Raw genomic sequence first — 17,768 nt, 5'->3', positions numbered from 1 at the left:
TACCTGAAGTCAGGAGGATTTTGAGGCCCCAAATCCAATTTTCTATTTTGAATACGTAAAGATTTGAGAAAGATCATGTCATTCCAATTAAGCTTTTGTTCGTCATAGGTAACAGATGGTGCGATAGGGATCTCTTAGAGGTGCGGTCTTCGATGATGATGATGATGATGTTCTAGAGAATCACATTATGCATGGCCCCAAGGTTGTCACGTTTTAGTAGCTCCAACTGTGTAGTGGCTTACAAAGGAACTTTCAGTTGATTTTCCTCCATGCATAGGAGTCTCTCATTTAGAAGGTATGTGGTTTGTTGCTACACTTATTTAAAGATTTATAGATGTTTATTATGAGTTTGTTAGCTCTCTGTAATTTTAGTGTGGCTTGGACTTTGAGTTGTTGAAGGTTTTGATGCATTTCTAGTTCAGATGCTTACGCTTGCGAGGGAGGTTGTTTCGATGTTTGACCTGGAAGTAGTTGCTGAAAAGGTTAGAACAATTGCAAGACCTGGAAATTTCTCTTACCGACCGATTAAGGAATCAGAATCTAGGGAAAAGAGATTGTTGGAGATGTTACTAGAACCGGAAACCCCCTAGCGAGAGGAGGAGGAGGATCTTTACGAGTGGAAACGAGGATTGGTGCGACGATTCTGTTGTAAGAATAGCGTTGCGATGAGCGGCCAAGCGAGTTGATTTGCAAGCTACCAAGATTGGTTGAGAAAATTCACATTGATCCGATCAATTAACAAGAATAGTTGTGGTGGCGCAACAGAGGATATCAAAAGAGTTCAAAATGGGCTTTTGTGTGAATCAAGAAACGATTCCCATAGACTTTGCTACTATTAGATGTGAACATGAAATTAATGGTATGTTGGTGAAGGTCATCATATAAGCTTTATAATAGTGCGGTATGAGTTTCAGGTGGGTGAAAAAAAGAGTGTATTTGTAAGGTTAACACTCCAACACACAAATAAGAGTTTTCGAAAAAGTATAATTTAGAAAAGTGAGTGAAATTGTACCTTGATATGGCGCATGATCACACAAATCGACAACGGTTAAAACCTTTCAAGTGAATGAGGCATGAAATACGTGACATTGTTTGATTAACGATGATGACTAAGATGAGCACGTTGCTTAGTTCTGGTGCACAGTCCCGTAGTGAGTGCCTAATTTTTCGTCAATCTTGAGTAACAATATTATAGATTGGATTCTTTGAATTGGGTTAGTCTTATGAATCGTTTGACCGATTCAGAATATATATATATATATATATATATATATATATATATATATATATATATATATATATATATATATATATATATATATATATATATATCATACAATGGAATAAAACAAGATGAGTATTTTGTCAAGTGTCAACATATTAGACTACATGTTATTTTTAATTATTAAGTATTGTTTCTATTAATATAAATTATATCTTTGCTTAAATGCACTTTTGGTCCCTCTATAGATTTTGTTAGTCCCCCTCCAATTTTGGAGTGATAACTAGAAAATAAAGATAGTTTATTAATTAATTTTTTAAATAAGAAATTAATAATTAATATCTTTAATTAAGTAATTTGTTTCAGCATTAGCCAAGTATCTAAGTCAACAATGGTATTTGTATCAATGAGTTATATAAACACTAATCTTATATGTTACAAAATCAATGTGGGACTTATTGAGAAACAAAACTAACACCTCTAGCCTTTGTTTATTTTCTAACACTTTGGGATTATTATAACTTGTGCTCAGAAGTGCAACCTTTTTGACAAAACTGAGCATTGATTTTAGAGGATGTACAAGACATGATTGATGGTGGATGAGGCAACTTTCTCAATAATTTTAGATGTTCATGCTAGGTTAGGTAAGGATGAAGAGGTTATTAATTTGTTTGAGGGAGAGCAACTGGGTGAAAGCCTGGTCCCATTATATTTTATGTGTTGTGGAAGATGTTTGGGGAGACTGGGGATTATGACGATATTAGGTATGGAAATTCCAAGTGGTCTAAAGAAGCTCTTGAATTGTGGAAACGAATGAAGAAAAACGGCTGGCCTGTGGATTTTATTTTGTATAATAAATACATAGTTGAATATGTGTGCAAATGTTGGATTAGTTGAAGAAGCTGAAACTTTCTTCAGTGATATGAAATAATCTGAGTAATGCAAGCCTGATAGTTAGAGTTACACGACTATGTTAAGAATATATGGGAGTGAAGGATATGTAGATAAGTCAATGAAATTGTTTGAAGAGATGTGTAAATTTAGCATTGAACTGAATGTGATGAGTGCACTTGTTTGAAGTGAGCTAACCCAGAATTAGTTGTCTTTATTCAATTGGTTGTAGATGACCAAACTAGTTTTTGAGACTGTCAAAGAAGATTTTAATGGTATCATGAGAAATGTTGTGGTTGGTTCTTCATGCTATGAAGTTGCTTGTTATCCTGCATTCATTTTAATTTTAAGACAAGCAAGCGGGAGAGTATTATCAAGGTCCGATGTTAGATTTCTAATTGATGAATGTGTTAGTTTTAAGATAATCCAATTAGATGTAAAAGAAACAATGATGCTGGTGTTAGTTATGTTTCTCATTAAGTCTCACATTGATTTTGTAACAAATAATATTAGTGTTTATATAGCTCATTGATACAAACCGTTGTCAACTTGATTATTGGGCTAATGTTGGTACAAAACAGGTTAGAGGCTCAAACTTGTCTTTTATATATTTTAGTTAGCTAATTTCTATAAAAAATATTAACCAGAAATATTAATTATTAATTTATTATTTAAAAATATTAATTACTAAATTATCCAAGTCATCAATGTTACATCATTAAAAATTAATTTTATTTCTTAGTCATCATTGCCACGTCGACAAAATTGGAGGAGGACCAACAAAATTTCAAATTAAATAAAGTTGAGGGACCAAAAAGCTAGGACGTCGGAAAAATTGGAGGGGGACCAACAAATTCCCAAATTAAGTAAAGTTGAGGGACCAAAAAGCTGAATTTTGAAATAAGGGATTGAAAGTTTAAAAACATCAAAATAGAGGGGCCAAAAGTGCATTTAAGCCATTTATTTTTTATTGTTATTTATTTTTAAAATACGTAAATGATGATATATTGGGACCACACAGTTTTCTTTGCAATTCTTGTTGGGCCATGTCAAAATTTCAAATTCTGCAAATGACATTGAGAAATGGCAAGTCATTTGCATTTTTTTATGTGAACTATTCATTTCTCTCTTGACTCGATTATTCATATTAATAATATTGATCAATTATTTTAATTAATTTAATATAATTAAATTTTTTATATTTATGAATTTATTTTTAAAAAGATTTAATTGTAATTTTCTAGATTTAAATATATAAAGATCAGTTAAGATCAATTATTTTAATCTATTATCAATATAATAAAGTAATGTACCATATTATAACTTATGTTTTAAATTGCTAATCCTAATTAATTGAATTATATACGTTTTGTTTAATTTTGCCGACAGCTATTAGCCCTAAAGTAGTGTTCAAGCGTGATATTTTGCATCGAAACAATGGCAAATCCTTTCTCCTTCCATCATTTAATTTTTCCTACCCAAGGATTGTTAATAAAAAGCCACAATAGAACAACAAATTTTCAAAACAAGCAAACCCTACGATTTCATCTCCCTCTCCGCCTCAACAAAACTCTCTTCTTCCATCATCCTGAATTCAAAACACAGATTCCGAACATACATGGCTTTCCGGAACCAGAACCGGCCACCACGAAGCCCCTCCACAGTAACCCCCCTCTCTATCATTCTCTCATGGTTTTGTATTTTATAGATTTTGCTTAATTTTCTTTCAATTTGATAACTTTAGTGAGATTTTTTGTTAAATTTTTTTGATTTTTAGATGCAGAAGAAATGGGTAGGTGTCGAGGAAATTTCCTTGGAGAAGGATTGGTGGGGAAAAATTGATGGTATTGGGTAGAGGTAGGGTTCCATTTGGTGCGCTCAACAACAAATGGAAGTCAATAAAGTTAGCGGCGACGATTGTGGTGGTTCTTCCGATGGATCTGAAGGTAGTATTGTTGATTTCATCTCTATCTGATTCATTCGACGTCATTTGATTTTTTCTTGCTAATTGCCATGAATTTCTCTGATGAATTTATATTGACCTTCCTTTTTTTGTATGATATGTGCTGATTATTGCCAGTGAAATGAGGTTAATCGGGTTGAGGACACTAAAGTAATATATTTAACAAAACTCTACATGTAAGTCATTCTCATCCTTTCCCTTGCATTTTCATCCAATTTCTTTCTGTGATATGTTTGTTACTCTCTCCTTATAATGTTCATTTTTTACTATTGTTGGCTGGATCCAGTTTTGGGATAATGATAATAATGTTATATATTTTGAATTTTAAAATTCACAATCTTTCCTTTGTGTCTGTTTCTTTTAACCAACCACATAGTTTGTCTATCTTATGATGCTTTGTTGGGTAATCATATAATTTGGTTGTTGTTTTTGTTGATTGTGTTGATTATGCGCCTAATATTTCTTGATAATATGCTAACGTCGTAGTAGGATGATGCACCTAATATTAGGTTATATATTCATCAAAAAGTGATGATCTGCAATAGGATGTTGGACTGAATAGATTTGTTAATTGAAAGGCAATTTTTTTACACTTAGAGATATTTTGTTTAAAATATTGAGTATGTATTTAATGACTTTTTGTTTGATTTTGAATTTCAATTATGTAGGCAAAAACAGGATTCTTACAATCATCAATTGAAAATCAAAAAAATATAAAAATACAAATTGAAACTATTTTTGTCAATTGCAATGAGACTTGGACCAAAGATAGCAGATGCGACAAAAGGGAAATTAAACAGAACAAAAATTATTCAAGTGGGAGTATTTGAGAAATTGTTTATGAAATTTTTTAGTGTTAGAGATGAAGAGAAGTTATTGAAAGCATCGTTTTTCTAATTATCAACCACATCAGGTCATTGCTTTTTGTTGTGACAAATCCATCAAGAACACTTATCTTAGTATGTTTTCATAACAAAATGTTTACTTTTGTGAAGGTATTTTGCCAGGTTTGGAATAGTAATAAGAGAAACCATCTCCTATGTTTGAAACTGCTTGGGGTATGGCCAAAGGTATTATGGTTATACACATGGCATATTTTTTTACTTATTGGCTGATGACATAAGTCCTAAACAAAGTCATCACTTCATTTATACCCCCTTGCAAAATCAAAAATAGGGTTTGCAAGGAGAACAAAGAGAACGAAGGGTTTGCGAAGAAGATGACTCAGTAAATGACGAAGACGAGAACGAAGCCTGCAATGTCCAAGGTATGTTGCTTTTGAAACTTCATCATAGTTAAATTGTAATACAGTGCTTATGTTATGATTACTGACTTAGATATATGCACAGGATTTTGAACCTTTTACTGTTACGTTTCACCATGGGGGTGAATTTATTAGGGTTAATCCAGCTGAAATTATTTACAAAGGGGGGGGGGGGGGGGTGATTCGACTGTAAATGGGCTTGTAGTTACTAATTGGACAGTGGATAGTATTCGGAAGTTGGAGAGTGGGTGGGGGTATAAGAAAGGTACTTTTTCGTTTATGGACTAATAAAGTATTAGAGATTCAAAAGGAATATATATTGATAAAAAGGATGATGATGCATACGATTTTGCATCATTCTTTAGTGAAATGAATGTTGTTTGATATTTATTTGTGGAACATTATCTAGGAAGCTTGGATTCTGATGATAAGGAACCTAATTGTGTGATGAGGTTAATGAAGTGGATGGGTTGGAAGAGGAGATAGTTGAAGGCTTAGATGACAGTGAAGATGAGAGGGCTACTGCTCTTCATGATGGCTTTGAAGGAGATGTCCTTGAAGGACTTGGTTTTACAGTGCCATTGAATGAAGATGTAAACCTTAGTAGGCTTTTTGGTAGGCCCAATAAGAAAATGGATGTGGACGAATACCATAGTGATGAGTTGAATAGTGATGACCCGAATGATTCTTGTGATGAGGAAAGGCCCAAGTATGAAAGATTTAGAAAAGAACACCTCAACAAGGACTATAAGTTTAAGATGGGTATGGAATTTAATACATTTGTGTAATTTAGGGAGGCTATTCGTGAGTGGTCAGTCCTCAATGGGAGAGACATTACCTTTGTAAAAAATGAAAGTTACAGAGTTAGAGTCTAATGTAAAGCTAAATGTGGCTTTTTGGTCTTATGCTCTAAAGTGGCCCACAAACACACTTTTGCAATAAAAACACTTATGGATACCCACACATGTGCTATGGTTTTGGATAACAAATCTACCAACTATAGGTGGGTGGCTAAACATGTGGTAAAGAGGCTGCAAACTTCTAATAATATTAGGATAAGAGACATAATGCAAGATATCAGGCTAAACTTTGTTGTTGGGATTACTGTTGCAAAGGCATGGGCGACTAAGTTAATAGCTAAGAAGGTGGTTGAAGGTGGTACAAATAATAAGTATGCATCCATATGGAGGTATGCAGCTGAACTAAGAAGAGTGAATCCTAGTAACACTGTCAAGATCAATGTTGACAGACCCACTCCTTCCATACAGCCTAGGTTTAAATCCTTCTGTTTTTGTTTTGATGGATGTAAGAAAGGATTTATTAATGGATGCAGACCCTTCGTGGGAGTTGATGGATGCCATTTGAAGACATAGTATGATGGACAACTATTAATGGATGTGGCGAGAGATGCTAATGATCAATACTTTCCATTGACTTTTGGAGTGGTTGAGACTGAAACTAAGGAGAGTTGGAGGTGATTCATACAACTATTGATGGAAGACATTGGTTAAGAGAGGAGATATGTATTCATCTCTGACCAACTGAAGGTATGGATATTCTTAACTATTATTAATGTTGTCATTTAGTTGTTATTATTATTGAAAATGGATGCATATTCTGAACCGTATTTCTTTTTGTTTCTGTTATAGGGATTAGTTGCTGTATTCGAGGAGATGTTTGACTGGATAGAACACAGATTGTGTCTCAGACATTTATATGCTAATTTCAAGAAAAAATTTAGTGGTTGATCCCTCATTAGGGACTTGATGATGGGGGCAGCTAAAGCTATATACTATCAAGCATGGCCTTAGAAGATGAATGAATTGAAGAAGGTGGATCAAAATGCTTGGTCTTGGTTGATGGCAGTCCCCACAAAGAGTTGGTGTAAGCATGCCTTTACTTTTTACCCTAAATGCGATGTTTTGATGAACAACATATCTGAATCCTTCAATGCTACAATACTAGTTGCTAGGGACAAACCTATATTAACTATGTGTGAGTGGATAAGGAAATATCTTATGAATAGGTTGTCTACATCTGCCACCAAACTAGAAACGTGGCAGCATAAAGTGATGCCAATACCCAGAAGAAGGTTAGAAAATGAGGTGTATAATAGTGCTCAGTGGTTGCCAATGGTCAGGATATGTGGCCAGAAGTGGAAATGGAACAAGTTTTACCACCCTCATACAAGAAAGGTCCAGGAAGTCCTAGGAAGGTAAGGATAAGAGAACTTGGAGAGGAAGATGCAAGACAAAGAAGGCATAAGGTTGAATACAAGTGCATAAAATGTGACAAGTTTGGTCACAATGCATTGACTTGCAAGTCATTGACACAAGATCCCAATGCTCTGAAAAGAAAGGTATAAATTTTTGTAAATTTTTATCCAAATTCATATTGTTGTACAATAATCTTACATGTTATTATTTGTGCAGAGGAAAGTAAAAAAGTTTGCTGAAGTTGAGAGTGCAGGGCATAATGATGGAGAGAGTACAATGGATGGTGCATATAATTCACTTCCTACTGATGGATAGAGTACAATAGTAACTGACTCTGAATTGCCCAATGATACTCAGACTGAAACTGAAATAGCTCTACCAACTGTTACGAGTCAGACTGCATCTACTGTGGCTAATTCAATTCCCATGCAACCAAAGATACAGAAAGGAAAGAAGCCTATTACCAAAAGAAGGCAGAGTGAAAGGATCAAGTTGAATTGGTTTAAGAAACCAATTACAGGCCCAGGGTCTAGTGAGCAGCCAATCACCATAGAAGAAGCTAGAGAGAAGTCAGGTTCAAAAGACTCCAAACTAGGAGTGAAAACAAGGTTTTTGAAGACTTGGAAGACCAAGAAAATTAGAGACTAATGCACCAACTATGGCTTTTGTTATGTTGTTTTAAACTTATGCACCAAGTGTGCCTTTATTATCTTGTTTTAGACTTATGCACCAAGTGTGCCTTTTGCTAATGATGTAACCTTTTGTGACAGACATATGCACCCTTTTGTTAATCTAACTTATTTCAACTATGCCGTCAAAAATTTGTTTGTATTACAATTACCATTGAAATGGACATAAGTTAAACTTGAACTAAATGAATGTAACTTGAAAATGAAATTACACATTGAAATGGACATAAGTCAAAAACTGGTTTTTATTACAAACTTCAATTAGGTTTTACAATTACAAACCATCACAGACTAGTTACTAACCATGACAAGCCAAAAAGGTTTTACAAAATGATCACCTAACAACTACTTAAAATCATACACAACTGCAAAAAACATCCATGATAGAACAATTGCAATCATCATCCATAAATTCTTTGTCCTTTCAAAGCAACCTTTTTCTTCAATTTTTCCAGCTTCTTTGATCTATCCTCAACGTGACAATTGCAGCATCTAGACGATGATACTTCAGCCTCTCTAACCATGTCGTCCCAGAGAAATAATCTGCAATCATTCTGCAACTTTTCTCCAATATTATAACATCAATAACTGAAACCCTAAATCAGTAGAGGAATTACAATCTTGAATAAAGCTCACCTTGGAATTTCTGCATTTCCAAAATTTTTTGCTTGGATTTTCGAGGGTGTTAGATACCAACAACTTCATGGATTCGTTGCACCCACATATTGGCAAACCCTTACTCGTTGACGAACACTTGCTTCCACCCATAATCGTCTTCTTCGCGAACCTTTTTCGTTCTCTTCACCCTTTCTTTGTTTTCTACACCCTAATTTTGATTTTTCCCCAATTCTGGTATATATGACTTATGTCATCAAACAATAAGTAAAAAATTATGTCATGTGTGTAATTAGAAATGCCACCTATATATAGTTTCAAAAAAATTCCAAAGATTCCATGACATCTGGAAAATGGGGGGATGTCTGAGGGAATCAACATAAGCTAAGGGGGAAATAAAAAAAAAACTTTACGAGGGGCCAAAACTTTAATTCGCTAACATTGCAAGGGGATTTATATATTTAACCCTTATTTTTTTTAACTATTTTAATTTTACTTATCATCATACTAAATTATAATCCTACAACTTTTTCCCCCTAAAAATTGCCCGCCAAATTTTCTATAAATAATAATAAATATGTAAGTAAATTTTTCATTGTAGTATGGAAAGATTCAGGCCACTATAAAGAAATGACTTATCACACAGTTTCAAGAATCCTTAAAAGAAAGTTATACTTATTTAATTGAAAACTTCTTAATTGCCAGAAATGAAATGAAATTCAAACCAACAACACACAAGTTCAAATTGAACTTCATGGGTGCTACAAATTACAGTGAAATAGTTGCGAATGAAATTCCAACAAATCATTTTGATTTTGTTGCTTTTTCAGATATCCTCTTAGCTACAAATGATGATAAATTACTTGGTATTCATCTTCTGTTATATTATTTTATATTCATTTTCACATCTATTTATAAATTTACAAATCAAATTATATAATTCATTTGACTAAACTTATTTGTAGTTTTTCCTTAAATTTAATAGGCGTGATTGAACATATTGTCGAAAAGATCACCACCAAAGAAACTCAAAAGAATGGAAAAAACTACAAACTCATTGAAATTGTTCTCGAAGATTTAGAGTAAGATTTAATAATGGTTTATCACTATGTTTAATTTCATAATTTAATTTATGGTATATATTTTTTTATCTTTACTAATCACATATTATCACATAAGCAAAAGAATAAATTGCATTTTATGGGAAACTTATGCTGAGCAAATGCAACAATATCTTGAAATCACTGTGAATCTGGTCGTATTGTATTTATCATGAATCCTTCCAAGTTAAAGAAATTAAATGGTAATTTAGATGTTTTTTTGTGTCAATATTATTCATTATACTTATTTTTTATTTTATCCAACTATGTTTAATGTTTCTTAACAGGAATAATGAAAATTTCAAATGCCTTTTTTTGGTACTAAGATGTTATTCATTGCTGACATCAAGGAAGTCAATGAATATAAGCTAAAGTGTATATATCATACATATTTTATCAGTCTATTGTTATTTTTATCAATTCCTAGATCAATTTGATTGATTTTTTTTACAATAGATTGGAAGACACAAAAATTTCTCTCACTCGGTCAATGACACAAATGATTGGTCATACTAATCTTACATTAACAGAAGAATTGATGCAAACTCAACGAATGATCACAATACCAAATATATTAATTAGAAACTAAATTTGTAAGTTTTTTTTTGTTAAATAATTTATTTGGGGAGTTTTTAATATCTATTTATATGATAATTTCTTAAAATATAATTCAATATTTCAGAAGTGTTTTGTTTCAATTCTCGCAAAGATCATTGAGATTGACTTGGATAGTAGCTGGTGCTATATTTCATGCAAAAATTGTTTTCGAAAAGTGCATGTTAATGGAAACAACTATTACTGCGATAATTGTAAAGGAAAAGAGAAATCTATACCAATGTATACAACATACCTATTAAAAATTAACATTTAAATATTCCAAATTTTAATTAAAAAATTATTTTACAATATTATTTTTATTATATTTTAATATTTATGTTGCTCTCTTTTATTTCTACTAAATTTTACGAAATTTATCTATTTAATTTATATTTTTTTTAAGTTGATTTTATATTTGTTATTAATTCAACATAACATCTCGTGCATCGCACGGGTAAACGTCTAGTACTAAATTATAATCCTGTAACTTCTATTATCAAAATTTCCCGCCAAAAAAATTCCACCAATTTATTTTCTATTAATTAATAATTAAATTACATTAAAATTTTCTTTTAATTAATTAACAATAATTAAATTAAAATCGAATTTTATTTTAATTAACAATTAAATTAATATAATATGTCATACCACTAAATCAATTTAAGTAGTGGACATGACACCCCACTAAATCAATTTAAGTATGAACGCACTTAAGAGAAGGAGAATTAGTGCTATAATGAAAAAAGGGAATGCATAAGTTTTTATGATTCAAGAGTCTAAGATTACTAATTTAAAAGAGGAGGTGGCTAGAAGTTTTTGGAGCAACACGGAGATCGATTATTCTTTTTCTAATGCGATGGGTATGTCGGGTGGTCTAATTACGTTTTGGAAGGTTGGTGGAGTGAAAGTTCTTAGTAGTTTTAAGGGTGAAGGGTATTTGGGCATTAAAGTAGTTTGGAAGGGGGATTTGTTTTACTTGGTCAACATATACTCCTCGTGTGATTTTGTCAAGAAAAAGAGGATGTGGGAGATTTTGTTGGATTTGAAAGAAAAACTAAATAATGGAGAGTGGATTATGGGAGGGGATTTCAATGTTATTAAGGATAGGATGGAGAGGAAGGGAAGGTCGACGATTGTTCATTATAAGGATTTGGATTCTTTCTCGGAATTTATTCAAAAAAGTGCTTCGGTGGATATCCCGTGCAAAGGAAAGATGTTCTCTTGGTATAGTGGTGATGAGAAGTCTATGAGTAGAATTGATCGTTTCCTTGTATTCGATAATGTGGTTAGTAGATGGGGTGTTGTAGGTCAATTGATTGAAGATAGAGATATTTCGGATCATAGCCCGGTGTGGATTGTGTCGGATGTTACTAATTGGGGCCCTAAACCTTTTAAATTCAACAACGAATGGTTTTCCCTTGAATCTTTTATGCCTTTTGGGGAAAATGAATGGAAGAAGATAAAATTAGAAGGGAAAGGAGATTTTGTTCTAAAAGAAAAGCTTAGGCTCTTTAAGGATAAATTAAGGAGGTGGAATAAGGAGGTTTTTGGGAGGATTGATTTGGAGGTGGAAGAGGGGGTGAGAGACCTAAACTTGGCCGACGCTCATTTAGAGATGGAGGATGGAATTTTGTTTTCGGACACTTTGGAGAGGAGGAAAGAGGCATCTAGTCACATATGGAGGAATATGAGGTTAAAAGAGAACATGCTCCTTCAAAAATCTAGATTAAAGTGGATAAAAGAGGGAGATGATAATAGTAGTTTTTTCACAAGGTGTTAAAAAGAAAAAGTAGATTAAAGCATATTGGTCATATTCTTCTGGGGGGTCGTATGGCGGTTTCAGTGGAGGAGGTGAGGGAGGCGTTTGTCGATAATTTTGGTAAGAAATTTGTAGAAGTAGATGAGAGGAGACCTTGTTTGGAAGGAATTCAAGTTAATAGAATTAAAGGGGAGGATATGGTAGACATTAAAAAACCTTTTAAGGAAAGTGAGATTAGGGAATTTATTTGGAGTTGTGGGGAAGATAAAAGTCCAGGGCCGGATGGATATACTTTTCTCTTTATTAAGAAGTGCTGGGATATTATTAAAGAGGATTTTGTGAATTTTTTTGAGACTTTTTTACTCCGGTAATGTTCTTTCTAAAGCGATTACTTCTTATTTTTTGACTTTGGTGCCAAAATCCTCTAACCCTTTGAGTTTGGATGATTATAGATCCATTTGCTTGGTGGGTTGTATGTATAAGGCGGTTGCCAAACTCTTGGCGGGGAGATTAAAAGGAGTGTTAGATTCGATTGTTTCTCTGTGTCAAAGTGCTTTTTTTCCTGGAAGACAATCATTGGATGGAGTTTTAGTGGATAACAAAGTGGTGGATTATGCTAGAAAGGAGGGAAAAATTGTTTGCTTTTCAAGGTTGAATTTGAGAAGGCCTATGATAGAGTGAGTTGGAATTATTTAAGGTATATGTTGGAAAGAATGGGATTTGAAAGTAGATGGTTGAAGTGGATAGAATTATTGGTTTTTAAAAGTAGCATGTCGGTTCTTGTCAACGGGAGTCCTACAAAAGAGTTTGATGTTTATAGAGGATTGAGACAAGGTGATCCCTTGTCACCTTTTATTTATGTCATAGCGGTGGAAGGTTTATCGGGGTTGGTGAGGCAATTCATTGGAATGGGTGAGCTTGCTAGTTTTGACATTAAAGGTTCTTGTTCGGTGGACATCCTTCAATTTGCGGATGACACTTTAATGGTGGGGGAAGGGTCTTAGAAGCATGTTTGGGCAATTAAGGCGATTCTTAAGGATTTTGAACTTGTGTCGGGACTTGGCATAAACTTTCACAAGAGTAAGTTGATTGGAATAAATAATAATAATTCTTTCTTAGAGGCGGGGGCTTACTTCCTTTCTTGCAAAATTGAAGAAAGGAAGTCCTACAAAAGAGTTTGATGTTTATAGAGGATTGAGATAAGGTGATCCCTTGTCACCTTTTCTTTATGTCATAGTGGCGGAAGGATTATCGGGGTTGGTGCGACAATCCATTGGATTGGGCGAGTTTGCTAGTTTTGACATTAAAGGTTCTTGTTCGGTGGACATCCTTCAATTTGCGGATGACACTTTAATGGTGGGGGAAGGGTCTTAGAAGCATGTTTGGGCAATTAAGGCGATTCTTAGGGCTTTTGAACTTGTGTCGGGATTTGGCATAAACTTTCACAAGAGTAAGTTGATTGGAATAAATAATAATAATTCTTTCTTGGAGGCGTCAGCTTACTTCCTTTCTTTCAAAATTGAAGAAAGTAATTTCTACTTCCTCGGCATTCCCATTGGGTTTAATCCAAGCAAGGAGTCGACTTGGAATTCTCTTTTGTAAAAAATGAAGAAAAGATTAGGAGGTTGGAAGAATCGGTTTCTAAACTTGGGAGGAAAAATTACACTTTTGAAGTCTATCCTAAGCTCTTTGACAATATTCACTATGTCGTTCTATAAGATGCCTTTGAAGTTGGTGAAAGAATTCACAAGAATTCAAATCAACTTTTTGTGGGGTGGAGTGGAGGAAAGGAGGAGGATTCATTGGGTTAGTTGGAAAAAAGTGACCTTACCTATTGAAAAAGGGGGATTGGGAGTGAAAAATGTGTCGATGTTTAATTTAGCTCTCCTTAACAAATGGAGATGGAGAATCCTTCAAGGAGATAACTCGCTTTGGTTTGAAGTGTTGAAGGTCCGGTATGGGGACTTAGCGTCCCATGTGTATAGTGAAGGGAATGGTGTAAAAAACGCTTCTTCTTCTTCTCATTGGTGGAGGGACATTGTTTACATAGGAAAAGATTCATTTAGGGATCCTATTGTAAATTGTTGTCATTTTGAGATACAAAATGGGTTCATTACCCCGTTTTGGGAGGCAGTTTGGATGGATGAAAATTCTTTGAGGAATGTTTACCCGGAGTTATACGAGGTTTCGCTTTTACAAGGTGTTTCCGTTGGGGCGATGGGAAGGTGGATAGACGGTAATTGGGTGTGGGGTGATCTTGGTATATCCGAGTCAATTTTGATGGAGAGAGATTTGTTGGGGAAGTATATTTTATTACGGGAGAGCTTATTGCATTCTTTTGGCCCGATGGAGACGCTTAGGAAAGATGAGGTGTGGTGGTTAGGTGGTGTCGGATTGGAATTTCATGGTGGCTTCTTGTTATGATTTCAATGAGAGGAATTTAATTCCTCTCGGTCCCTATAGTAAGCATGATAAGGCTTATCGGCATTTGTGGAAAGCGGAAGTGCCTTTCAAAATTAAGCCGTTTGGTTGGAGATTTCTACTCAATAGACTTCCTGCAAAGGAGCTTTTGGTTTGTAGAGGTATTTCTATTCCCTTAGATAAATTAACATGTACATTGTGTGGATATGGTGTTGAGAATATGAATCATTTCTTTTTTGGTTGTAGAGTGGTTAAGGGGATATGGTGTGAAATGGCTCTTTGGGTGGGTAAATCGGATAGTGAAGAGGGTGAATGTTTATCGAATTTTAGGGATTGACATTCTTTCTTTCGGTTGCAAAAGGTGAAAGAAGGCAAGCTAGATGCGGTTTGGCTTGCCACTACTTGGTCTTTATGGTTGATAAGGAATGGGGTGTGCTTTCGGGAGGAGGATTGGAATTTTAATGGTATTATTTGGAACATAAAGACCTTAGTGTGGAAGTGGTCTTTTTGTGAGAAAATTACCCATGCCAATTATTCTTTTTATGAGTTTAGTAGAGACCCCATTCTATTTCTCTCATAATCTTAATTGGTGTGTAATTTTCTTTCTTCTTTTTGCGGGGTAATTGTGGTTAGTGTCTCTTTTGTAAAAACTTTGGAGAACCCTTAGTTCTCCCTTATATATCTTAAAAAAAATTTTAAGTAATTAATTGAGTTTTAAAAAAACGTGGATCCTATATATTTCGTGGCTATATTTACTTATAAAAATATTTGATAGCACATTGCATGATGTTTGAGCAGTTACATAAGTATATAAATAATAGGAAGTGGACATATTTCGTTTATGAGACCGAATAGAGAAATCTTTACATTCATTCTTCAATTGAAAAACAAAAGTCATGTATCTCAATGCTATGTTATAATGTTATGATGTCATGATGTTATGCGAATGTAGTGCATCGGGCAAAGCGTAAGATAGGAAGGAGGAATAAGTCCTACAAACAAATCCTGCAAGGAAATCAAAGGGTTAGTTGCACACACAAGCAAGTCACACAAGTGTCCTTAGGTTTAAAGGCTTGTATGGAGGCTGACCAGGTAACTACCCTTCCCCAATAGGTACTTCTATGGATAAGAGTGAATTTAGTAACAGGGTTCTACCAGTTACTCAGAATTGTCATCCCCTCTAAAGCACCCTCGGACATGATGCATTCGCATCATGCAATGATACTTTAAGAAAGAACCTATCTGAGTTGTAGTATCGGGTAGCGACTAGACCCTCAACATTTGTCAAGAGTAGCCCCCCCACTATGTTCTAAAGGCCAAGATGGGTTAAAGGGTAACTAAAGGTCCTTAAGCTCCGGCCCACCCAAAGGTATATGCATAGACCTCCCTAATTTGAGCAAGGTGTGTATAGATCTTGTTAGACGATAGGAATGGTCTAAAGGGGGGGTGAATAGACCACCTTTTTCCGACTTAAGAAAATTTTAGCTTTTGAAATGTGACTTCCCTGAATCACTTAATCGTCTAAGAGCGATTGCGTTATCGTGGACCGGATATGTGCACTAAACCGAACGGATGAAAAATGGCGAATAATGAATTACGTTTTAACGAATTTATCAATTACTTCAATTGCACACTTGATAGTATATTACTCACAATGAACGTTTACACTAAAATTTGAACAAAAAATGATTGAGTAATTTTATCGAACACTTGGTGATCGATATTTACCAAACCTTAGTTTTTGCTCAACAATGGAAATATAACGAAACAAATAGAAACAAGATAGAAGTAAGAACGATAAAGAACACGAGATTTGTTAAGGCAGTTCCTCTATCGTCCTCGTAGGAGTACGTCTGCCCCTAATTTCAAATGAAATTAGGAAAGTTTTATTTGATTGCAAAATGTTTAACAAGGATAGAATTTACCAGTCACCAACTACACATATGCAGTAAAATTGAATACAATTCGATCCTCCCCTTAATTCAAGTTGAATCAAGTCAATGTCAATGATCTTCACCGATCAAGACCCCGATCGTTCCTTTCTCAATCCTCCGGTTGTAGCAAGTTTGTTGAGCGGATCTTCAATCCCTCAATCCCTTATGCACGGCTGAATTGATTACCAAAGCGAATCGATCGTCTAAAACCTTCGTACCAAATCCTTGATGAAGAAGGAAAAACCCTAAGGTTTTATACAAGAAACACCCTCAACAATCTTCACTCGAACAAGATAAATGTCTACCGTCGAATCTCGAACAAGACAAATGTCTACCGTCGAACCTTATCAACACACGTTCCTTACTCTGGTCGAAAAAGATGATTATGTGTGATTTTCGATCAATAAGCGAAAGGTTGAAGATGAGAAGAAGCTTGAGTATATCTTTCACGTTTCTTGTTGAAATGCTTGAAAATGATCAGTTGAATATTTATACCATACACATTGCATAGCCCAATTAGAATACAGCAAAAACCAATTTGAGAAGCGATAGGTCGACTTGCTCCCCTGCATAGGTCGACCTGTTGAGAGTATTTCACCTGAAAATGAGTTAAGTGTGACACTTGCGTCGACCTGAAGGGTCGGCGTGCGCATTCCCGTGAGTTCCTCAAAATACTATGCGTCGACCTAATCCATCAATGCGTTGACGCATTTTGATCTTGCACTTGAGTCACCCAAAAATTTGATGCGTCGACCTGGAGGGTCGGCGTGCGCATACCGGAGATTGCTCCAAAGTCACATGCGTCGACCTGAGAGGGTAATGCGTCGACGCATTCAACCCTTGCATGAAATCCTTCATAAAATGCTTGCAGTAGGTCGACCTATAGTGTGTATGAGTCGACCTATTGGTGTCTTATAGCCAAAAGTGCTTGTCTTTGTTGCATCCATTTGATTTCTATGATTCCATGTCGATTGTAGTTAATTCACAATGTTTTGACATCATGAAAACTACACCATTGCCCTCACATACTCCCCCTTTTTGATGATGGCAAAACTTGTGAATCTTTGTCGAGGTGTTGCTTAAAACAAAGTGCTTGC

General features: G+C 34.7%; 2 protein-coding genes across 2 annotated transcripts; both read left to right on the top strand.

The window, feature by feature from the left end:
* Window positions 1-11,413: 11,413 nt before the first annotated feature.
* Window positions 11,414-12,337, top strand: LOC131633504 (uncharacterized). The gene has a single exon (XM_058904217.1). It carries the CDS (start codon window positions 11,414-11,416, stop codon window positions 12,335-12,337), a length of 924 nt encoding a protein of 307 aa, XP_058760200.1.
* Window positions 12,338-12,387: 50 nt separating this feature from the next.
* Window positions 12,388-12,997, top strand: LOC131633502 (uncharacterized). The gene is made up of 2 exons (XM_058904216.1): window positions 12,388-12,683; window positions 12,769-12,997. The coding sequence occupies exons 1-2, from the start codon at window positions 12,388-12,390 to the stop codon at window positions 12,995-12,997; spliced, it is 525 nt and encodes a 174-aa protein (XP_058760199.1).
* Window positions 12,998-17,768: the final 4,771 nt, after the last annotated feature.

The sequence above is a fragment of the Vicia villosa genome, unplaced genomic scaffold (genome assembly GCF_029867415.1).
Source record: "Vicia villosa cultivar HV-30 ecotype Madison, WI unplaced genomic scaffold, Vvil1.0 ctg.001130F_1_1, whole genome shotgun sequence".
NCBI lineage: Eukaryota > Viridiplantae > Streptophyta > Magnoliopsida > Fabales > Fabaceae > Vicia > Vicia villosa.
The sequence above is the reverse complement of the archived record's forward strand: the minus strand, read 5'-3'. Positions and strand labels throughout refer to the sequence as shown.

Excerpts from the sequence above, each read along its gene's own strand:
- LOC131633504 (XM_058904217.1), top strand. The coding sequence starts at position 11,414 with ATGGGTATGTCGGGTGGTCTAATTACGTTTTGGAAGGTTGGTGGAGTG.
- LOC131633502 (XM_058904216.1), top strand. The coding sequence starts at position 12,388 with ATGGCGGTTTCAGTGGAGGAGGTGAGGGAGGCGTTTGTCGATAATTTT. Across the intron at positions 12,684-12,768 it reads TTTGAGACTTTTTTACTCCG|ATCCATTTGCTTGGTGGGTT; the intron begins GTAATGTTCTTT and ends GGATGATTATAG.